At 43.0% G+C, this 22,753-nt stretch overlaps 3 protein-coding genes across 5 annotated transcripts; 1 reads left to right on the top strand and 2 right to left on the bottom strand.

The window, feature by feature from the left end:
- Positions 1–2,239: 2,239 nt before the first annotated feature.
- On the bottom strand, positions 2,240–10,044 carry tbce (tubulin folding cofactor E). Of its 2 annotated transcripts, none has more exons than XM_035778930.2 (17): positions 9,901–10,044; positions 9,460–9,630; positions 9,199–9,283; positions 8,725–8,901; positions 8,261–8,346; positions 7,294–7,393; positions 7,090–7,192; positions 6,591–6,667; positions 6,392–6,484; positions 6,019–6,083; positions 5,707–5,771; positions 5,234–5,386; positions 4,631–4,784; positions 4,288–4,356; positions 3,478–3,537; positions 3,051–3,142; positions 2,240–2,767 (listed from the first exon to the last, which is right to left on the bottom strand). In XM_035778930.2, exons 2-17 carry the CDS (start codon positions 9,590–9,592, stop codon positions 2,672–2,674), a joined length of 1,608 nt encoding a protein of 535 aa, XP_035634823.1. In that variant the 5' UTR covers positions 9,593–9,630; positions 9,901–10,044; the 3' UTR covers positions 2,240–2,671. The 2 variants fall into 2 exon arrangements, with proteins under 2 accessions (XP_035634823.1, XP_052383415.1); XM_052527455.1 differs by having other exon boundaries at positions 9,460–9,642; positions 9,902–9,989.
- Positions 10,045–10,133: 89 nt separating this feature from the next.
- On the top strand, positions 10,134–16,990 carry rbm34 (RNA binding motif protein 34). Of its 2 annotated transcripts, XM_052527456.1 has the most exons (12): positions 10,134–10,226; positions 10,371–10,422; positions 13,874–14,033; positions 14,375–14,493; positions 14,577–14,793; positions 14,923–14,982; positions 15,160–15,203; positions 15,321–15,404; positions 15,638–15,701; positions 15,883–15,925; positions 16,026–16,144; positions 16,355–16,990. In XM_052527456.1, exons 2-12 carry the CDS (start codon positions 10,397–10,399, stop codon positions 16,772–16,774), a joined length of 1,356 nt encoding a protein of 451 aa, XP_052383416.1. In that variant the 5' UTR covers positions 10,134–10,226; positions 10,371–10,396; the 3' UTR covers positions 16,775–16,990. The 2 variants fall into 2 exon arrangements, with proteins under 2 accessions (XP_052383416.1, XP_035634825.1); XM_035778932.2 differs by having other exon boundaries at positions 10,217–10,422.
- Positions 16,991–16,992: 2 nt separating this feature from the next.
- On the bottom strand, positions 16,993–21,460 carry LOC118389141 (mitochondrial import receptor subunit TOM20 homolog). Its single transcript, XM_035778934.2, has 5 exons — positions 21,217–21,460; positions 19,993–20,039; positions 19,313–19,394; positions 18,985–19,127; positions 16,993–17,883 (listed from the first exon to the last, which is right to left on the bottom strand). Exons 1-5 carry the CDS (start codon positions 21,338–21,340, stop codon positions 17,836–17,838), a joined length of 444 nt encoding a protein of 147 aa, XP_035634827.1. The 5' UTR covers positions 21,341–21,460; the 3' UTR covers positions 16,993–17,835.
- Between the last annotated feature and the right edge of the window lie 1,293 nt (positions 21,461–22,753).

Here is a 22,753-nt window from a genome sequence, read left to right as displayed (position 1 = left end):
CTTGTGTGGTAAAGTACTACTACCAGGCAGTTTCAACAGCCATCACCACGCATACATGGTTCAACATAGTCAACAATGGATTGCTACAAGGCCTGATGAGGAGATAGATTTCCATGGGTTAGATGGATACAGGGACCCAGAGGGAAGAGTATCCATTCAACTCGGCCACTAGATTGCAGTTAGTGCAAAAGTGTATTAATTCACAACACACTTTTGTTTTCACATTTTCATATGCTTTTCCTGTTGTGATATGCTCTGACCAGAACACCAAATTGATGTCTTCGGACCAAAGAATGGTGGAGCAACTCGTTCCAATAATCAAAGTTTGAATCAAAAATCACCAAATGATTTGGAGAATCTAAAAGCTGTAAATCGATAAGTCAATCTATGACTGTCATCTGCGTCATTGATTTTATCACACTGATCCTATTCCAAATCTCTGCTCTTTTTTTTGCTTTTTGAGCACGAAAGTGAAAGCATTTATATTATTATTGTTAGCTCACAGCTGCAGCAAAATGAGTCAACATCTGTCCAGCAAAATGAGCCACCAATTGGCCTTTAGCGTGACATATCAACTGGCCAGCAACAGGACACATCAATCAACCAGAGAGTTTCGCCGTCCGTGTTTAGACTTCCAGAATTTCCAGCCGTATTAAAAGTTACTTTAAAAATCAGCATCAGTGAAAAGCACAATGCTGTTCATTCAGAAATGTCTTCTGGGAATTGATAAGGGGATAAATTACCAACAAATATTGTATGAATAGCAAACTTTTTGCTGTAGAGCGAGATAGGAATATCTGGTCTCCCCTGTGATGTCTGCAAGTGAGATTTCAATACAATGTGTGATTTGTGACTTGTATGTCATTTGTATTGTTATTATTAATAATAGAATACATGGGACATAAAAAGCTTCTAACACCCTAAAAAGGTTCCTCAGTGAAAGGTTCCTGGAAGTACATTTGGTGGTTCCACCGGTGTGGCAATCTGAGGAACTCATAAAGGTGTCTCCATGAACCTTTTTATTTTAGAGTGGGTATACTTCTAAATGTGTAAATCAGGTGCGCGTCTTTACTCAACATTGACAGGAGCGCTCCAAACAAAAGACAACCAATAAAATTGACAAAACTCATAAACGGAATGAAATAAACCAAAACGTGTTTCTTACAAGTGTAGTATAGGTTGTGAGCTCTGCAAACAACGTAGCCACTCCGACAAAGAGAACGGCAAACGGCAAAAAAAATAATATTGAATGCATTAGCGGAAATTACCATAACCAAAGAAACACTGTAGATTAGAAATTATGGGAATTACCCGTAAATGTAGGCTACTACTGGTCACATGTAATGGGGAATTGATAGGCACTAACATCAAAGGGCAAACAATTAACACAATGAAGTTATGAAACAATGAATGTGCACAAAATGGTTGGAGAGGACATTCTAGAGAGAGATGTGCCTTGTGCATTTTAGCCACGCTCCCTTTCTTCTTGGGCCGTGGCATCCCTGTGGCCTCAATGGATTAGTCCACTGAGACAGGCGCGAATCATACAGGTGTCTCATGTGGCATGAAAAAAAGAAACTATTTGCTACAACAACAAAACATATTGGTCGACCAACAGCCTATCTACCACATATTCAGAGCTATATATGCTGGAAAGTTTTAGGTTAATTTGACACCACCTGATGATACTAGACAGTTTAATCTCAATCTCTTCATTCAAAGACTCAATCATGGACACTCGTGACTGACAGTTGTGGCTGCTTTGCGTGATGTATTGCTGTCTCTACCTTCTTGCCCTTTGTGCTGTTGTCTGTGCCCAATAATGTTCCTACCATGTTTTGGGTTGCTACCATGCTGTGTTGTCATGTGTTGCTGCGTTGGTATGTTGTCGTCTTAGGTCTCTCTTTATGTAGTGCTATGTTGTCTCTCTTGTTGTGATGTGTGTTTTGTCCTATATTTATATTGGATTTATGTTGTATTTTTAATCTCAGGGCCCCGTCCCCGCAGGAGGCCTTTTGCCTTTTGGTAGGCTGGCATTGTAAATAAGAATTTGTTCTTAAAACTGACTTGCCTAGTTAAATAAAGGTTAAATAAAAAATACCTTAACTGCTGCTAACTCACTAAAGGCCAAGCTATGAAAGCTGCCATAGCTCAGGGATGGTCAAATCCACCATTCAAGGGCCTAAATGTCTCCTAATTCTCTTTTGCCCAGTGCCTCATTGAGTGAAAGTAATAACAGTAATTTTTGTATTATTTATTGGATGATGAATTGTTTTATTTATGATGTAAGCTGTTGATACAATCCTAATAAATACAAATACACATTGTTCACGCTTGGGTTGTGTTCATAAGGGCACAACTCTTATTGGACAAGTTCAGATGTTCCCTTCCTGTTTCACTCCGTTTTGGACAGTTATCTTCCATTTCATGCCAAATGAACACGACCCTGTGTTTCTTTCTCCTACATCGATTGGTTTCCTCAGGCTGAATAGGAGCTGAGCTGTGTTTTCGTCCCAGGTTTAGTGCTGTACATTTTTCTCGTGGATTTCGGAATATCGCTTAAACTTCAAATTTGGTTGCCTGGCGACCCAAACTCCTTGCTCCGGCCAAACGTTATGCCATGGAAGAACTCAGTTTGAGTCATCAGGCAGCCAATCCGGACCTTTGCAGATCACAACCAGCGGACAAGGACCTTGTCTCCGTCTTCGATGGAGTAGAACTGCAGCGGTTTCAGGTCGTTGTCGATCTCAATCTCTTTGCCCTCCATCTGAGGAAAGACACATGTTGTTTTAGGGAGCCCATTCCACTGCTAAAAAAAGTGGGAATGTACCATTGGTCTATTAAACAGATTCACCTATGAGTGGCGAGGACAGTTACACCAACACAGAAATAAAACTACTGTGGGCTAGTCTAGGTGAGTAAGACCATTTCACCTAGTCTATTTAGACCCCTTTACCTTTGAGCTAGTATAGGGCAGTTGCCGTTGTCAGTAAACCTCTTTACCTTTGAGCTAGTATAGGGCAGTTGCTGTTGTCAGTAAACCTCTTTACCTTTGAGCTAGTATAGGAGAGTTTCAACTCAGCACCCGGTATCTTTAGCAGTCTGTAGAGCAGCCCCTTCACTTTCTGAACGATCATGGAATCTAAAACACATCAAAAGGGTGGAGTGACCCCTGAATATCTTTATTCAAATGCAATAGGTTACAGTCACTTCACTTCAAATCAGGGTCCCGACCTCCTTGCATATTTTGCATTGTTATTTGAAAGCACAGTCAGAAATGACTGAGGGAGAAACATTAAGAGGAACAGACATTTACCAGGGGCTATATGTGAGTCTGAGTCTGGCACATGTGAAAAGTCCACTGACATCCATACACATCTCAATTCATTAGCTTAGATACTGAACATAATATGATAATAATAATAATAATATTAAATGCCATCTAACTAGCCGATGAAGACAGGTGGGAGCCTTTACCTGGGAGTTTCTTCACCACAGATTTTCGGTCCGTCTCATCTGGACAAACAAATGTTATGCCTGGTGGGGGAGGTTTGAAATGCTATATTACTCTTAAGAACTAATTAAGCAAGAAGGCCCAAGGGGGTGTGGTATATGGCCAATATACCACGGCTAAGGGCTGTTCTTACACACGACGTAACGTGGAGGGCCTGGACACAGCCATTAGCCGTGGTATATTGGCCATATATCACAAAACCCTGAGGTGCCTTATTGCTATTATAAACTGGTTACCAACATAATTAGAGCAGTAAAAAATATATATGTTTTGTCATACCCGTGGTATACGGTCTGATATACAGTACCACGGCTTTCAGCCAAATCAGCATTCAGGGTTTGAACCACCATAATGCAATTTAGATACGCTGACTCATCTCCTGAGTAAATATTTCAATGTGTTTATTGGGTCACAGCACATGCAGTTCTGGGAATGAGATTATTACGGTATATTAGCAAATAATTTAAAAAATCTAATTAATTCCAGAATTGTTTCATAATCCTGCTCTTGGGGGCCACACTTTTGTTTTTGCCCTAGACAGCCGATTACACTTATTAAATGTTTGATAATGAGTTGCTTAGTGAAATCCGGTGTGTAGTGCTAGGGCAAAAATCCCAGGACCAGGATTAAGTAACACTGCTTTACACGAATGTGTGCAGCCACGGAATTTCTAACTTGACGCATCTACACAGGATCGCCATTTTGCATAGCGAATTATGTTCTTGCGTTGTGTACTGTATAAATTAGACTTAAGAGAAGTGAGGAGGACTCACTTAAGAGCTGGTTTTTCAGTGCAAATGGCTCCTGCTTCTTCAGTTCGCTGTCTTCTGGAGCTCCGTATTCTGAAAAACAAAAAGGAAATCGAGCCTCTCTGTCAATTCATTGAACTTATAATGACTATAGGGCGGGAATTAGGATCATCACTGTCTCTTTGTAAGAGTGACATGGGCTGCGTTGTATCACTTCTTTCTCGGGATATGGGTAGCAGTACGGCATATGTTTTTTCTTCAGAAATGCCTATAGTCGAGTAGATATAGGGTGGGCTGTACCACTTCTCAGTCTGAAATAGGGTGTTGCCGGGGAAACCTTGGGAGGAATGTATCACTCTTGACTCACTCTGTATGAGACTCTGATAGCGGGGGTGCTGTGCAGTGAATTCAGCACTAGGGCGGTTCTGCTGGGGGTCTCGGTGTCCCCCGGATGCCAGCCACTCTAGCCCAAACATCTTGCAGTAGTCCAGCTCCGCCCCCCTCCTGTCCTCAGGCAGGACCTACAGGTAACCACGGTAACAAGGAAAGAGAATGGAGGATTTCAGCAAGAACATCTGCAAACACTGATGTATTCATAGTGGGAGATGCGAGAAGGAAACATATATAGCTTTAAAGGAACATTTCACAATGTCTAGATAAAAGTTGTGTAGCTCCAGCTACTATATGCCTCAATATTGAATGAAGATATAGTAAGCACTAATTTCCTGGTTTTCTTCGGTGCATATCTTTTCCATTCATTTGGGATGGAGGCATAGAGCTGGATCTATCACTGTGATTATTTTAGGTTTGCGTGCGCAGTGGCTGACCATTAATCGCACCAGTATAAATTGCATGTGGGGATCAACTGTAAGAAGCTGGATCTGTCGTTCAGAACCGGGTAAATTAAAATGGAGCTTAATGAAAACACCCCGGTTTGGCGGTAGCGTTAAAACAGATGACGGGGCCTCACCGTCCACCTATTGAGGGCCTCCAGCCGGCCCACCCTGGCAATAAGCAGCTGCATGGCCGTGCCGGGGTTCCTTTCCTGGCTCAGCAGGGGGTTCTGCCGACACGACAACCGGACCAGGCTCTGCAGCTTCTCTAGCTCGTTTATTACCGACCACTGTGTGTGTCAATGAATGTGTCAGTGAGTGAATGAGATTGTAAGAGTGTGTTGGTGAGTGTGTGCGATTTTTAAAAATTGTTGTACGTATTGCCGTGTCAGTGTGTAAGCACAAGCAAGTGTACGTGTAGGGTTGAGAGAGAGAGAAAGAGAGGAGATAAAAGGTTGAGTTAGAAGGATTTCACATTCATATCCATTTTCACAGAACAACTATTAACTTTTTGCAGACTAGTGACATTCACCAAATTTGTTTAGTAATTAATCATTTATATATCCGGATATATTTCACTACGATCAAATCTTTCTTAGACAACGCTCACCTCTGAAATGTTGTTGCTGTTAACTGCGAGACTTTTCAGGGCAGGAAACATAGCCGTTTTGCAACCTTCAGAAGACGTGATAAAATAATAATTTACAAGTCTTACCAGTATACTCAATGCCCATCTTTCGCCCTTACAGTTCTACCCATTGTCAAATGCATGTGTCATCGAAACACATATCCACATGCATCTTCTGGGATCTTGTTCAACTACCTCTACTGCTATGCTAATTCAACTTGACTTCCATTAATAACAAACACGTCAAAAAAAAGGTCACGTTTTTTCCCAAACAATGTCCGACGTAAACTTTACCAGGCATTGCGTCATCAAACCGCAAGGTTGACAAACCAGTCTTAGACATATTTAGATTCTCCAGTCTGAAATTCATGAAAAGCACGGATGTAAAAGGTTACACTTTATGGCAAATTACATTATAAATGCTACATAATTTATTATAAATGATACAAATGCTTATTCATTGAAATTCTAATGTTTACAAACAAGGACATTTATTAGGATAATAGTATACATTTTGTTGTTGTTGATAATGCTCATGAAAGTAAAGTACTCCCAAGAACTATAAATGCACAAGTCAAAGCTAACAACAGGGCTATGTCATTTGTCATACGGTGGAGTGAACAGTTATGAGAAGTGTCTGTGTTGGTACCGTTATGCCCGCTCTTACCTAGGCAGTTCGCCCAAACTAAGTACGGCTCCATCAACCAAAGGGTTTGTTGAGAGATCCAAAACTGTCAAAGACTGTAAGACATCGTTAGGCCTGTGCAAAAGAGGCGGAAATACAAGTCAAATGTTACAAGTGTTGCTTTAGAAAAAAATTAAAATACATCGGAACGGAGACCCAAAACGGACGGCTAAAACCTTACTTCTGTAGCTCAGTGATGTCATTCTCAGAGGCGTAGAGCTCTTCCAGCATTGGCCACATGGGGGCGCACTCAAGCAGCTAACAGACCAACACCAAAGGGAGATGGATAAATGTAAAGAGACTCAGCATTTCGATCACTTCTCATTTCATTAGGCCTTCACATGTTTGCACCAGCTCATTAATTAACATACTGTGTGCTGCAACTTAATGATCTATTACCGTATTAACTGGTACAAATACACCTTTACAAATAAAATCAGCCTACAATATTGTATTTACTTGACATGGGATCGATCCGAATGAATCTTTCATCAATTCCTCACATCCTATCTTTTCGCCTCCTCAACCATATTGGTGGATAAAATCCAAGGTTCTTCCCCGCCAGCCTTCTTCTCCAACGAGTTATGAGAAGGATGTAAGTATAGAGGATGCGAGGAATTGAGGAAAGATGAATTGAGAAAGAGACCCATAATGCCTAAGGGAAAGGTGGTGGCTGTCACCTGAGGCCACGTGAGGGCACAGTTGGTGAGGGAGAGGACCCTGAGGCAGGAGAAGGCCCGGGGTCGCACAGTAGGGTTGGAGGGCACACGCAGTCTGTTGTGGCTGAGGGGAAAGAGGACAAGAGAGACAGTCAGTGAGGGGATCAGAGTTTGAGAAAAGTGAGGCACAAAAACACACACACATCATTATTCAGCGTGATCTACCTGAGCTGAAGCTCTTTGAGTTCCTCCATCTGCTCAGTGACGGCCATCACGTCGTCCCAACAGCACAGGAGGTTCCCACACAGGTCCAACATCAGCACGTCTGACAGGGACCATTAAGGATGCAGTAGTAGAGCACCATCAGCTAAATGTCCAATCAACGCTTCCCCCATGCTAATTCAATTGGGTGGGTGGACCGTACATTTACTAATGGGGTTGCGACCCAAATAACACACACATTCGCTAAAGTGCACAACTTTTGACCAGAGCCCTAGTCAAAAGTAGTGCATTATATCGGGAAAGGGGGTGCCATTTGGGACGCAAACATGGTGTAAAATAGCTACATATCAGATATCAAGTTCAGATCAGAGAAGTGCACTCAAGTATTATTGTTTAAAAATAAAAAAAAGTTAAACATTATTTTACCCCCTTTTCGTGGTATCCAATTGTTAGTAGTTACTGTCTTGTCTCATCGCTACAACTCCCGTATGGACTCGGGAGAAGCGAAGGTCGAGAGCCATGCGTCCTCCGAAACACAACCCAACCAAGCCGCACTGCTTCTTAACACAGCGCGCATCCAACCTGGAAGCCAGCCGCACCAATGTGTCGGAGGAAACACTGTACACCTAGCGACCTGGTCATCGTGCACTGCGCACGGCCCGCTACAGAAGTCGCTAGTGCGCGATGAGACAAGGATATCCCTGCCGGCCAAACCCTCCCTAACCCGGACGGCGCTAGGCCAATTGTGCGTCGCCCCATGGACCTCCCGGTTGCAGCCGGCAGCGACAGAGCCTGGGCTCGAACCCAGAGTCTCTGGTGTCACAGCTAGCACTGCTTTAGACCACTGCGCCACCCGGGAGGCCCGCACTCAAGTATTATTAACATTAACAATTTCATATGATTGACAGTTGTAACTTTTTGGACATGAGCACTTATTTAGCTAATTAAGAGCTACTAAATGAAAGGATACGGGGAGTGGTGTTTCGGATTTCATTCGGAGGGCCCGGGCTGGAAACCTCGCACAACCTCAGTGCAACATCGGTCAGGTTTTCCACCCTGCGGAGGAGCACAGATGACAACAACGCATTTCACTGAATAAGTACAGATGACTGCAGATCAGACAAGTGAAACTGTTGGAGTGTGGTGGAGTTCAACAGTCCCAACTCAAGTGCCTACGTTTTGTAACCATTCTTTACTTAATATTTATTGAGCCTTTATTTAACCAGGGAATACCCTTTAGGTTAGAAAACTATTTTGCGATACTGGCATCCTCTGGTATAGGTGGCATGCTTTAACAATATTCCAAACAGTACATACAGAGTTGACCGTACAAATAAGCACACTTTGGGACAGATTCCCGGAGTCAGATTAAGCCTAGTCCTGGACTAAAATGCACTCTTACTCTCAGGCTCCAAAGCCTTGTTGTCCCCTTACTTTTGTTTCTCTGTGATGGCCTCGAATCCCACCATCTCCACCGTCCTCGTGGAGATCTGGATCTCTTCTCCCAAGACCTGCTGGACCTCCATCTCGTAACGCCGCCTGATGGCCGTCAGGTAGTCCACCCCGAAGCTGGCCTTCTTGGGCCGGACGAAAGAGCCTCCCTTCGGGTGCCTTAGGTGGGGTGGAGGGGGTGAGAACCTTTTTCTGAGAGCAGCAAAACACATAATGGCCACATTCCAAACCCCCCAAAATTGTGTTTCCTGTTTCCTTTTTTTTGAGAGTGGAGACTTCATTTTTGCCGGAAATCTCAATATCTAACACGTATGAACACAGAAATAAATCACGCAGCTGACCAAATTACGCTATATTGGATTTATGGGTTAACAGAGATTAGGATGACACCTATCTCAACAGGTCAGTGTAATTTCATGCTACCATCATTGAGATACTAGATAGGGTTTACTTTACCTGCAAGTGAAGTAGTGGACACCTTCATGGCTGCCATCGTGTTTGCCTCGATCAGGGTTGTCCCACTCCACACCAAGCCACAACCCTAAGCACAGAGGCATTGGTAAGCACAGGCCCTGAATAAGTACTTGGTTATAGTACATGACCAAGAATAATGGAGAAATTCTCTCAAACAGTGCTGCCACACCCACTGTGGATAACGCTTCTGTTACTTTGCCTATTATATCCATATCCCAAGCAGTCTGTAGCTAGTTAGCTTACCTGCAGTTGGTGGTACAGTGCCAACAAACCGCACCGTGCCACGCTCCCCGTCACAAGCCACCCGTCTGCCCACTGCGTCTGCTGGAAGGCATTCGTGCATGGTGGTGGGTTGTGTCTGGTCAGGGACTCTCATTGTACTCACTGTATCTATAACGTTGGATATAATTCTACCTATATATGTACAATGAAAAAGAATGAGCAGGTAAAGCCTTCTGTACTTTGACAGCGCTGTTTAAGAAAGAGTTAGGTAATACCGTTATAGTAGCTAGCTGAAATACTTGCTGTCATGTCAACTCCCAGGAAACGGTGATGTTGTTTAGCTTATTTTGCTTGGCTAGCTAGATTAGCTACAACAAATATCTCCACTGCCAAAGAAACACGAGTACCACTTATCCACATAATCGATATGCTGTTATTTCCAAATATTTGTTTGAAAGTTACCTTTATCAGAGAGTGTTGGTCATATTACGCAGCAGCATAAACAATCACAGCTCACAACATCCCGACAGGAAGTAACTGAATATGATGATGCACACGTTTGTCGTACAAGTTTGATCGATTATTAATGATGTTTATCGGCAATAAACGTTATTTTAGTATAATTATTTAAATATCTATCATCGTTATAATCAGGTAACAATCAATGCATCTATATTTAGATCACTGGATGAAAGCCCACCCGTATGATACAGCTAGGAACCGTTTACAATTGCGTTGTGCATAGTAGGATATAATTAGGTGAAGGACAGGCCTTCGTTGAGTAAAGCGTGAGTAAATAGCTACAGTTCTTTTTGGAATCAACAAATAGTTCTAATGAGATGTGTTCATTATAACTTCCGTCAACTTATTTGATTAATTATTTCCATGCTTAAAAGCACGTTTTTATAAGATTGTCTCATCATTCAAACCAGCTGGGATCGACCATCGAGAACTGACCATGAAAAATAAACTTTCTGGAAAGAGGTTAGTCTCCATTCCACGAGTGTCCGCATGTAACTAACGTTAATAATAATTATGTTAAATTTGTACATTGTTGGAAATACAAGGTAGTTGGGGAAACTCACACTGTGTATTACACTGAACTAACATTTAATCGCAACATGTAAAGTGTTGGTCCCATGTTTCATGAGCTGAAATATGATCCCAGAAATGTTCCATATTCACAAACATATTTCTCTCAAATATTGTGCACAAATTTGTGCACGAAGGACTGTGGGCTCTCCCGACATGAGTAAGACATTTAAGCGTGTTAACCCTCGCAGGGCTGCCAGCCCAGACGCTGATCCTCAACACATGGGCCCAACAAGGGTGCATGCTCAGCCCCCTCCTGTACTCCCTGTTCACCCATGACTGCATGGCCACGCACACCTCCAACTCAATCATCAAGTTTGCAGACAACACAAGAGTAGTAGGCCTGATAACTAACAATGATGAGACCGCCTACAGGGAGGAAGTGGGGGCCCTGGGAGAGTGGTGCCAGGAAAATAACCTCACTCAATGTCAACAAAACAAAGGAGCTGATTGTGGACTTCAGGAAACAGCAGAGGGAGCACGCCCCTATCCACATCGATGGGACCGCAGTGGAGAAGGTGGAAAGCTTCAGGTTCCTCGGCGTACACATCACTGATGATCTGAAATGGTCCACACACACAGACAGTGTGGTGAAGAAGGTGCAACAGTGCCTCTTCAACCTCAGGAGGCTGAAGAGATTTGGCTTGACCCCTAAAACCCTCAAACTTTTACAGACGCCCAATTGAAAGCATCCTGTCGGGCTGTATCACTGCCTGGTACGACAACTGCCCAACGCATCACCAGGGGCAAACTACCTGCCCTCCAGGACAGCTACAGCACCCAATGTCACAGGAAGTCCATTCGGTAGTCCATTCTTGTGGGCCGCTAAGGAGTATTGGTGTCTTTGAGGGGTGTTTGGCCTGGTTTGCTAACTACCTCTCAAAGAGTGCAGTGTACCCCAAGTCTCGATCCTAGGCTCCACACTTTTCTCAATTGACATCAACAACATAGCTCAGGCAGTAGGAAGCTGCTCCTTGGATTTTGTGTTAAACACTCTACAATAAAGCTTTCTTAGTGTCCAACAAGCTTTCTCTGCCCTTAACCTTGTTCTGAACACCTCCAAAGCAAAGGTCATGTGGTTTGCTAAGAAGAATGCCACTCGGCAGGGAAGGGTGCTCTCGAGCGGCTAGATATTCTTCACCATTCGGCTATCAGATTTGCCACCAATGCAAAGGACACATCACTGCACTCTATACTCCTCTGTAAACTGGTCATCACGGTATACCCATCGCAAGGCCCAGTGGTTGATGCTTATTTATAAAACCCTCCTTAGGCCTCACTCACCTCATCTGAGATTTCAACTGCAGCCGTCTTCCTTCAAATTCAACACCCGTTCTGCCAGTCACATTTTGTTAAAGGTTCCCAAAGCGTACACGTCCTTGTGTTGCTCGTCTTTGCAGTTTGCCGCAGCTAGCGACTGGAACGAGCTGCAACAAACATTCAAACTGGACCGTTTAATCTCAATCTCTTCATTCAAAGACTCAATCATGGACACTCTTACTGACAGTTGTGGCTGCTTTGTGTGATGTATTGTTCACTCTACCTTCTTGACTTTTGCTGTTGTCTGTGCCCAATAATGTTTGTACCATGTTTTGTGCTGCTATCTTGTTGTGTTGCTACCATACTACGTTGTAGGTCACTCTTCATGTAGTGTTGTCTCTCTTGTCGTGTTGTGTGTTGTCCTATATTTTTGTTTAATTTATTTTTAATCCCCCGTCCCCACAGGTCTTTCGCTTTTTGGTAGGCCGCCATTGTAAATAATAATAATTTGTTCTTAACTGACTTGCCTAGTTAAATGAAATAAAATATAGTTGTGAATTGTTAGATACTACTGCACTGTTGGAGCTAGGAACACAAGCATTTCGCTACACCCGCAATAACATCTGCTAAATACACTAACATTCAAAAGTTTGGAGTCACATAGAAATGCCCTTGTTTTCCATGAAATCATACATGAAATTAGTTGCAAAATGAATAGGTAATATAGCCAAGACGTTGACAAGGTTATAAATAATTAATTTTAATTGAAATAATAGTGTCCTTCAAACTTTGCTTTTGTCAAAGAATCCTCAATTTGCAGCAATTACAGCCTTGCAGGCCTTTAGCATTCTAGTTGTCAATTTGTTGAGGTAATCTGAAGAGATTTCACCCCATGCTTCCTGAAGCACCTCCCACAAATTGGATTGGCTTGATGGACACTTCTTACGTACCATATGGTCAAGTTGCCTCCCACAACAGCTCAATAGGGTTGAGATCCGGTGACTGTGCTTGCCACTCTATTATAGACAATTGGCATTCGGACTGCAGGAATATCCAGAGCTGTTGCCAGAGAATTGAATGTTAATTTCTCTATCATAAGCCTCATTCAACGTCGTTTTACAGAATTTGGTAGCACATCCAACCACCCTCACAAGTGCAGACCACGTGTACAGCATCATGTGGGAGAGCATTTTGTTGATGTCGACATTGTGAACAGAGTGCCCCATGGTGGGGTTGTGGTACTGTATGGGCAGGCATAAACTACGGACAATGAACACAATTGCATTTTATCGATGGTAATTTGAATGCACAGAGATACGACAATTGGCCTCTCGTCGTGGTGACATTAATCAGTCACCAACACCATGTTTCAGCATGATAATGTGCGGCACCATGTCTCCAAGGCTCTGTACACAATTCCTGGACGCAGAAAATGTCCAGTTCCATGGCTTACATACTCAGACATGTCACCCGTTGAGCATGTTTGGGATGCTCTGGATCTACGTGTACGACAGCTTGTTTCCAGGTCCCGCTATATTCAGCAACTTCGCACAGCCATTTAAGAGTGGGACAACATTCCACAGGCCACTTTCAACAGCCTGATCAACTCTATGCAAAGGAGATGTCACGTTGTATGAGGTAAATGGTGGTCACACCAAATACTGACTGGTATTCTGATCTACGGTCCTACCTGTCACCAACATATGCATATCTGTAGTCCCAGTCATGAAATCCGTAGAGTAGGGCCTAATTTACTTATTTAAATTGACTATCATATGAAGTGTAACTCAGTAAAATCATTCAAATTGTTTCATGTTGCGTTTTATATTTTTCTTCCATAAGTTGCTTCTAGTCAGCAACCAATTCGTTTTAGTATCTCAATGGCACTGGATATCCTACCTTTTGATTGTGTGTTACCTCTATGGATGTTCAGGAAATGCTTATGAAAATGTCTTTTTGTAGCAATAAATATTACACGCACCTTGGCATCCATGCACATCTAGCTACCTAATGCAGCACTGTGGTAGTGAACTGCTGCAGTATCTCATGAGTCTAACTAACAATGTTACTTGTTTTTCCTTAGTGAGGGGCCATCTGTGGACAAACAGTCCATGGACTATGTAGTGGGATCAGTGTCAGGCAGCTTGTTTCCAAAGGAGTCTGCATCCAGTTCGGGATCTTTATCTGCCTTGTTCCAAGCTGCGCCAGTAGTTGACACACTGTTCTTTGTTCCTGCTCCTAAGGTAAGGCCATAAGTCCCAAGGAAAGGATGCACAGCTCAGGTCTTTTAATGCTGTAGCCCAGCTAATTTTTGTTTTCCAGGATACCAAGGCCATGTTCAGTAGAGAAAAGGTTTTTCAAATAAATGTGAAACAGCGTTTCTACCTGTCCACTAAGAAACACACACTTTCGCTTTCCGTTTCAAAATGATGATCAGTGTCCAGTAGGGATGTAATGGGGAGGTATTATCTGGGAAACCAACAGGACTACATAGCTTGAGGGCCTGAGTCATGTACCCTTGCTAGAGTCTTCTGTGTTTGCCAACTGAGTGAAATTATAATGTAACTTTTTCTTCCCTTCATAGCCTGAACCGAGGAGCGTGGAGGTGAAGGAAGGCGCAGTCACAAAAGTCCCGAACAACCAGAAACAAACGAAGAAAGCTGCAAAGGACAAATCGGCTGCAGACCTAAATCTAGAAAACAGGTGAGCGATTAAAAAAGTAATTGACATGCAAAAGAATATGCACGAGGTGTAGATTGATAGTTAAAGCTCTCTCTCACTTTCAGAGAAAGTGCGTTACAAAATGCTGACGAAGATGAACAGGTCCCAAAGATGCCCAAGAAGACTAAAAGGAAAGCTGTTGAGATGGAAGAAGGGGGTGCGACAGAGGAGGAGGAAAGGCAGACAAAAAAACAGAGGACTGGAGCCCAAATGGCGGCGGAGAGGGTAAAGCAGAAACGAACAGTGTTTGTCGGCAACCTTCCTGCCAGCTGCACAAAGAAGGTAACAGCAGCCCCAGTCGTTAAACAGTGACCATAACCTCATTGATTAGGCATGTCGAAAGCAGACCTGGGTTTACATCTCATGTGAAAATACAAATATGCCTCGTTGTTTCTCTGTTTGGTTTTTCAGACACTACAGCTTGTCTTCAAGGATCAGGGAGCCATTGAAAGCATTCGATTTCGATCTGTAGTAAGTACTCCATTCACTGTATTAGATTAATCTAATACCCATCAGACAATATGAGTGCTCATTTCCACTAGGGTTGAGCTTCCTGAAAGCTTCATAGTAATGGATGAAAGATGATACAACACTTTCTGAAGCCTCAAACCTGATCGGTGAAGCTAAAACTTGGCATTTTCCTTGCAGGTAAGAGAGGATCCATCTATGTCACGCAAAGTAGCAGCTATTCAGTAAGTTCCCCTGAATTTTTAACCATGAGAAATGCTAACACTGATTGAATGGGAGTTTATCCGTGGTAACATGACGCATGTATTCAAGTACTTTTTGCTGTTGCTTTTCCTTTCCAGACGTAAGGTTCACCCAAAGAAGCAGAGCATCAATGCCTACGTGGTGTTCGAAGCTGAGGAAGGAGCCGAGAAGGCATTGGAAAGGTAGTCCCTGACAAGCATTCAACTTTAATTTTAGCGTGACTGTTTTAAGTTATCATAATCTGGTAAACGCAGAGCTGAAGTCTTGCTTAATTGCGTCAGATGCTCTATTACATTTCCCTTCAGAAATTTGAAAGATGTGAGCGCACCTGCGAAATCGTGATGTCAAAAAAAACCAAAAAAAACATCTGCATACTAGAACAAAGTTCCTCATTGGTCGTCTTTAAATGTTGCAGGAACGGCATGGAGATTGAGAAAAGCTTTCACATCCGGGTGGACAGGGTCTCCAAAAGTTCATCGGTAAGCGTGTCCCATGACATTGGATATTTTAAAAAGAGCACACCAAGCGTTAAGACCGGTATACTTGAATGTACTTGCTGACAGTTAAGGTCATACATTTGCTTAATCTTTGGATTTTGTATAAACTTGTTTGAGCAAGGATGCTGTGACGTCTATTGAATAGAATTGTTTTGTATTTCAGCACGATCACAAGAGGTCAATATTCATTGGCAATCTACCATTCGGTGAGTAATAAGAGGGTTTACTTTCCTGTGAACTTGTCATTCAAAAGGAAACCAATAACATGCAGGTTATTGGGTTCATATATATGGTATTACCTTGCAGATATAAACGAATTGCCAGTGCGACAGCACTTTGAGGAGTGTGGCAAGGTGGAGGGGGTGCGGTTGGTGCGGGACAAGAACTCTGGAATGGGCAAGGGCTTCGGCTACATCTTATTCCAGGTGAGGAAATATTTCATATGCACCAGACTCGCTCAGAGACGTTATGTATGCATTTCAAAACGCTTCTTCTCACTACTGAGCTGGCCAAGTCTCATACTGCAGCCAATACTTTGCATGCACACAGTTTGGGTTTAGACTACTACTTAGTCTTATGAAACCTCTTTTCTAACTACACCCCTGCATCATCTCTAACTGCTAATGTTGTTGTAGAGCATCGATGCTGTCCAGCTGGCCTTGAAACTAGACGGCTCCAAACTCCTCGGGAGGTCGGTCCGGGTGAAGAGGTCAGTGAAGAAGGAGAAAGAGAAGAAGGTGGTGCACAGAGGGCCTAGAGGGAAAGAAAGAGAAACTAAGGGTGCAGGGAAGGAGCCTACCAAAGGAGGATTTAAGGGGAGACCGGGCCAGGGCGTTCCCCAAAACAAATCTTCCGGGAGGCCGCAAGGGAAGGGGCCTCAAATGAAATCGATGGGGAAGCCATTCAAGAAAAGTCCAGGCGAGGCACAGAAAGCCACCACAGGCCCCTCTTCCTTCAAAGGTGAGATGGCCGACCCAAACAGCAAAAAAGCAAAGGCGAAAGCACTGAAGAAGAAACTCAAACCGAGGAAAAGGAATCAGGTTGTACACATTTGATGGTCTGTGCTTTGTGATGCATCGTTAAAGCAGAAAATTTGTTGTAAAACGTTCCTGACGTAACATCCAGGCCCTCCCACATTTCCAGTTGAAACATGGTTGTTTTTTAGGTTGGGGCTGTCCCACCGAATATGTATGTCAATCCCACCTAATGGTAAGGTTAAACATTCATGAACTATTCTAGACATAAAGACTAAATAAAATATTAGAAGCAAAGGTGTTGTCATTTACCTTTTTATTTAGATTTCTTACAAAGAGGAACAACCTTAATGACCTAACAGAACATTCAATCACTTTAAAGTATCCATGTCAGACTGAAAACAAAACAATAACTTATACAACAGCGTTGAGACAGATCACATGTAGGAACAAGGAAATTGAAAGACTAAGAAGTTTGTAGAAAGAGGTTGTAGTACAGGGGCTATATGTATCAAGCCTCAGTAGGAATTATTTTTAAAGATCAGTTTCCTTTCAGATCACAATGAACAAGACTGCATGGGCAGGGGGGAGCACCTGATCCTAGATCAGCACACCTATTCAAGAAGCTTAATACATATGGTCCCAGAGCTGTGTAAACATGGGGGTAGTTGCAGGGATGGTATTGTAAATGCTGAGAAATGTTTTGCTATACCTTTCAGAGAAACTGTAAGAGAAGCAAAACACTAACTGCATATGAATCCAATAAAATGGGTCCAATAGGCATTTGATTGGTTACCATTGCTGCAAATCAAAAGATGGCAATCTGATGCGACCAATAGTAACACACAACGTGTGGTAATTGGACGGGTTCATGTTTTTCATTTGGACAGAAGCAAAAGAATACCTTCAAGTGAGTAAAAAAAAAAAAAGTTTTACCAATTTTCTATACAAGTCAGGATAAGGGGTTATAAGAGCTCCGGGATGAACTTTCCCCTGAGTACCGATCTAGGATCACCTTAACCATTAGTGGGGAAAATACATAACTGACCCAAGATCAGCATCTAGGGGCAACTTCACCCTACTCCTGTTATAGGAGGGTCCAGAAGAAGAGTGTTCCGAGGGGAAACTTCCATCGACGATCCTCATTCTAAGTCGTCTTCATTCAAGCTACCTTGTGCGCTCACAATACGCTGCAGGAAAGAGGGAAATTCTAAATCCATAAACATGAAGAGGAAATGAAACATTTCTTAAGCATTGATGATATGGGTAAATAATCAGAGTCTCAGGAGTACTGATCTAGGGTCAGGCCCCGTATTCAAAAAGCATCTACTCAGGTGCTATATGAATACGGGCTCAGGTCCCTTCTGTCCATGTTCTTACTCAAGGTAAAAACAGATCCTAAAATCAGTACTCCTACTCTGGTTGAGACATGAAAGGACTGAAGATGGTTAAACAGTGTGGTGGGTGCCTTTCATTAGGTTAGAAAGACCACCATACTGCTTTCACCTCAAGCTTTATTAAAAAATAATGCTGGAACTACTGGGAGGCACCTACAGCTCTACCAAAGTCCTGACATGTTTGTCACCTAAACTCATTCTTGAATCAGATTTGACTTCTGTCTAGCAGATTATACAAATGGTTTAAGGGCTGGGCGATTACTAATGAATTCAAATTTGTTTTAGCACAATGTTCAAATGCCTGTATCGCAAGAATCAGTTTTTATTAGCGTTCAGTCTCGTCTCCTTCGCTCCTTGTGTGCGTGCACTGTGCACCTTCCCACTAGCACACAGACAAGCCCCTCCCCCCGCCACTCACAACGAACGATAACTTCCTCTGACAAGCAGTTAAAAAAAACGTATAAAATCGTTCACATGGACACGGAAACGCTTACACTATTTTACTGTAAGAGACGAGGACTTAACCTTTCTGATGATACCCTTTTTATGTCTCAACTATCAACATGTAGAACAGACCCCACTAAAACGAGAGTATCAATGAACATGATTGTGGAAACGTCATGCTCAGTTTGTCGGGCGCGGCATTGCGGCACCACTAGCAGCATTTTAGTCACAGCCTTATGCAATGTTGCATAAAAATACAAATTTATATTAGGAATTGGTAACTCGTTCTCATTCTGAGATAAGCATCGGTTTATCCAGGTAGGCCTCTTGATTTCGATATCTAAATAAAGTGGACAGGCTGTGTTGTTCAAACAGTTTGAGACAGATTTGGAGTACACAGCCCAGGGTAGGAGTGTCTAAATGACCTTGAAGTGGAGAAAAGGACTGTACCTGGCTGATGGTGGGCAGTTTGGTGAGTAGCATCTGGAAGACAGGTGGCGGGAGGGTCTGCTGCAGCACCTGGAGAAGCTGCTGGGGCTGGCCGCACACGGCGATGGCGTTGGTCAGATGCTCCACGCCGTTCTCGTAGTCACCTATACCGGAACACCAAGTGCAGAGAGGTTTAGATCGACAAAACGAGTAGTACATCACATGGAGAACAGTGTCGTTACTCTGGTCACAAGTAAATTAGGTAGTGCATTATATGGAGAACAGTGCACTATATGGGGAATAGTGCACCACACACAGACCAAGTGATGTCAATGTAAGACTGGTTTACCCTGAGCCAACAGCTCCTCTCCCAGCTGAATCTCCTCCAGAAAGAACTTCTGGACCGCCTCTGCATCCTTCAGGTCTGGGAGCTGCAAGAGTCCCACAACACACACTACTTTACATAGGTCAAGGAATAACTAAAACGTAATGTACTGGTGGAAAATCTGTTGTCGGTGGCCTATTCTCCAGGAGAAATAAAAGGTCTATTCAAATGAGTCGGGCAATCCACAGAGGCGTGCCACTTCATCAGGGTCAAGGTTAGAGTTCAATTTAAGTGAACTCTTAGCGCACAGCAGTTCTTGCTGGGTTTGCACTTCCTCCATTGGAAAAACAATGGTTCTGTGGCGAACAAGCCATTCTCGTGCGAGTCCAGTATATGGGCCTTAAGGGAAGAGTAGTCAAGTCGGTCAGTTTCTATTGGGGAGCTATACAGTTGTGTTGACAGAAATTTGGTACCACTGTACAGACAAAAAGGTTTCGTCCATGCACTAATTCCAGTCTCAAAACAGTCCTACCCAGCCATCACCTTGCGGTGTCCCAATACATGCCAGTGAAGAGCGTCTCTTATTTATTTCACTGGAGAATATTTCCCACATGGTATCATCTGACGTGTACTATACATTACTTCTTTAGACATGTGTTCATTGAGGAAGAATTTAAATATTACCTTGAAGGGATTTTACTCACCTTCGACAGTCCTGTCCCTTGTTTTGCAGCTGCCTGATTTCTCCTCCCTGGGGCAGAGGTAACACAATCACTGTTAATATAAATAGCTTTGGGGATTGTTCCTGTTTGTACTTAAGACGTCTTAGTTTCTCTGGCAATCCTACAATGAAAGACTATGATTAGGAAGTCACATGAACATCCTAAATTGACACCCTGAAGTACAGCTTCAGTCTTGAACAAAGCTCCAATATAATCCCCACCCCTTCTGATATCCCTTGATAAAGTGGTTTACCCTGGTCAGAATCAGGAAATAAGTGTAGCCGCGAAGTAGCAAGTGACAACTATCCAAACAATCTTAGTTTTTTTTCCTGATAGGGTGATGAACTACCACAGTGGAAGGTGAATGACAAAAAGGCTAACAGAGGAACATGGCTCATTCAATTGCAATAAAGCAGGTGTATAAAGCATTGTGGCCAACTGACAACCAAAAGGATTTGTGACATGCATCCATATTTGTATTCTAATTCGTAGCTCTATTGGAGTAAGGGATTCTGGGTAGAAGACAAGGCAGAGCTGCCATGATGTAGTGTGTGGAGGTGTGGCCATTCCCACTCATTTATTTTAGACCCCCTTATGAGTTATGCAGTCTCATCATTAAAGTTCGCAGTCTAATGCACTTAAGGCGCATTGTCAGCTTCTTCATACCAACAACCCACGGCCTTAAATGAGCGGTAGGCCTGGATAGATTAACATTAGGGATATCCAGGTTGCTTTTAATCCTGCTTGGCAAGCTCTGTCTGATATGGCTAGTAGCTTGGAATGGTTAGTTTAGGTTACATAACAGTTCAAAACACTACCAATGAATGAATCAGGGTAGGTGCAGTTTTCCATGTCTGAATTCAACTAACAGAACGCTTGTGAGTAGGAAGTACATTAATACATGATATAGAAGCTAGTTATCTGAGAAACGCTCAACTCCTAAGAGAACAGAGTTGGGCGTTCCTCTGCTAGGAGCTAACGTCAGCACTGGCTAGTTAAGTGCAGGGTTTTGGGGGTTAGCAGTGCGTTGACAATGAATGAATGAATGAATCAGATCTATTGCACAAACGATTAACGTTACCATTCAAGCTTCTATACTTCGCTAATTGGGAATAGTTAAACGAGTTCGGCCTGGCTCGGGCATTTTGTTGCACCTCTCCCAAACATAGACCTGTGTGGGGTGTACAGGACGCAGACAACACTCACGTTCTCGCAGCCTGTTCTTGAAGTTGGGGTCACTCCGTCTTTTCCTGTCGAAGTAGATGCAGTAGCCGACGAACAGAGCCCCGCAAACACCGGCGGCTATCGTGCTCGATTTACCGCCCATCATCACTTCCGAAATGGTTGATATTTCTGTGTTAACAAAGATAATATTTCAATTTTGGCTTATATCAGAGACGGTACATGACCTCACACAGGCGCAAGTTCCCAGCAAAAAGGACCAGTAGGACCACTGACTAATTTGACAGCTAGGGTGTCCGCATTGACCGCCTGATTAAAAATAATACAACGTTAATTCCCAATCACATTATATCTCCGATAACGTATGCATTTTGAGTGCATATAAAGTGTTGAATGTTGTTGAACTCAGATGGGAAACAATACATGTTTTAGGATTTCTTCAAATCAATGTAAGTAGCAGTCGGTCGCATTGAAATGTAAGTGCCACAAGGTGGCAGTAGCAGTTCATTAAAAAAAGAAGCAGCAGGCTCATGATCACATATGATACAATTTAACAGTATATTCCCCAGAGTAACAAATATAGAAACAATTTAACTACAACTCTAGGTATTTTGACTGTCTGTGGTAGACCACACAGCAGCAAACAATGGCCAAGTGAAATATTGAACATTAGGCTACATGGTGAGTGACACAATCATCTTGACAAGGAAGAAAACATGTACAATTTTGCTTTCACTATGACCAATTCATTTACGAAAAACTATGCCTTAGTTGGCACTTCTCATCTCCCAGATGATAGCAAATCCCTAGAAGTGCTGCTCAACAGAACAGATGGTCAGCTGCATTAAATGTGCAAATCCAGACTGCTGCAAAAATATACCACCTTGACTACTAGGCTTCTGAGGGCACATGCTCAGACCTGCATTAATACAACCATCAGGCATGCACATCCTTGCATGGATTACATCATCACCATACTGTGTCTGGTATTACGTGTACCTTTGCCTTTAAATGGCAACCGAGCAGTTCTGCACCCTTGCACAATTTCTGTGGCCGGTTGTTGTGGTTACAGTTTATTAAAGGGATAACTGGACCTTAGAGATTGACGTCATTGACCACACGTCGCCGGTTGACAGGATTTTGGAAGGGTGTGTGTGCTTTTGGGGGGGTTTCCAGTTAAGCTGTGGTTGTGTGTGTGCATGTGTGTTTGTACAAGTGTGTGTTTGAACAAGTGTGTGTACACCTTCATTCCCTTATTTATGTATCTATGTGTGTGTGTGTATGTGCGCATGCATTGCATGTGTACTTCTTCATACTTCCGTGTGTGTGTGTGTATGTGTGTGTGTTTATGTATGTATCAGTGGAGGCTGTGGAGGAGACTCATAATAATGACCAGAATAAAGTGAGCCGTCCTCCCCTCAGCAGCCTCCACTGGCATGTATGTGGTTGTGCGTACGTGTGTACACTTGTCTGTGGACAGTTTACATGGTAGGAGGAATATCCGTCTGCCCTGTCATCTCTCTTGCCAGCGGCTTAGCAGCTTGCACCTGGCATGCAGCTG

This window comes from Oncorhynchus keta, chromosome 10, assembly GCF_023373465.1.
Source record: "Oncorhynchus keta strain PuntledgeMale-10-30-2019 chromosome 10, Oket_V2, whole genome shotgun sequence".
NCBI classification, from domain to species: Eukaryota; Metazoa; Chordata; class Actinopteri; order Salmoniformes; family Salmonidae; genus Oncorhynchus; species Oncorhynchus keta.
Note: the sequence above shows the minus strand (reverse complement) of the source record. Positions and strands in the feature narration are given on the sequence as shown.

Excerpts from the sequence above, each read along its gene's own strand:
- LOC118389141 (XM_035778934.2), bottom strand. The coding sequence starts at position 21,340 with ATGATGGGCGGTAAATCGAGCACGATAGCCGCCGGTGTTTGCGGGGCT. Across the intron at positions 20,040-21,216 it reads CAAGAACAGGCTGCGAGAAC|GGAGGAGAAATCAGGCAGCT; the intron begins GTGAGTGTTGTC and ends CCTCTGCCCCAG. Across the intron at positions 17,884-18,984 it reads AACTGCCCACCATCAGCCAG|CGTATTGTGAGCGCACAAGG; the intron begins GTACAGTCCTTT and ends TCTTTCCTGCAG.
- tbce (XM_035778930.2), bottom strand. The coding sequence starts at position 9,592 with ATGAGAGTCCCTGACCAGACACAACCCACCACCATGCACGAATGCCTT. Across the intron at positions 7,193-7,293 it reads CTCAAAGAGCTTCAGCTCAG|CCACAACAGACTGCGTGTGC; the intron begins GTAGATCACGCT and ends CTTTCCCCTCAG. Across the intron at positions 4,785-5,233 it reads AGGCCCTCAATAGGTGGACG|GTCCTGCCTGAGGACAGGAG; the intron begins GTGAGGCCCCGT and ends GGTTACCTGTAG.
- rbm34 (XM_052527456.1), top strand. The coding sequence starts at position 10,397 with ATGAAAAATAAACTTTCTGGAAAGAG. Across the intron at positions 15,926-16,025 it reads CATTGGCAATCTACCATTCG|ATATAAACGAATTGCCAGTG; the intron begins GTGAGTAATAAG and ends ATTACCTTGCAG. Across the intron at positions 16,145-16,354 it reads TCGGCTACATCTTATTCCAG|AGCATCGATGCTGTCCAGCT; the intron begins GTGAGGAAATAT and ends ATGTTGTTGTAG.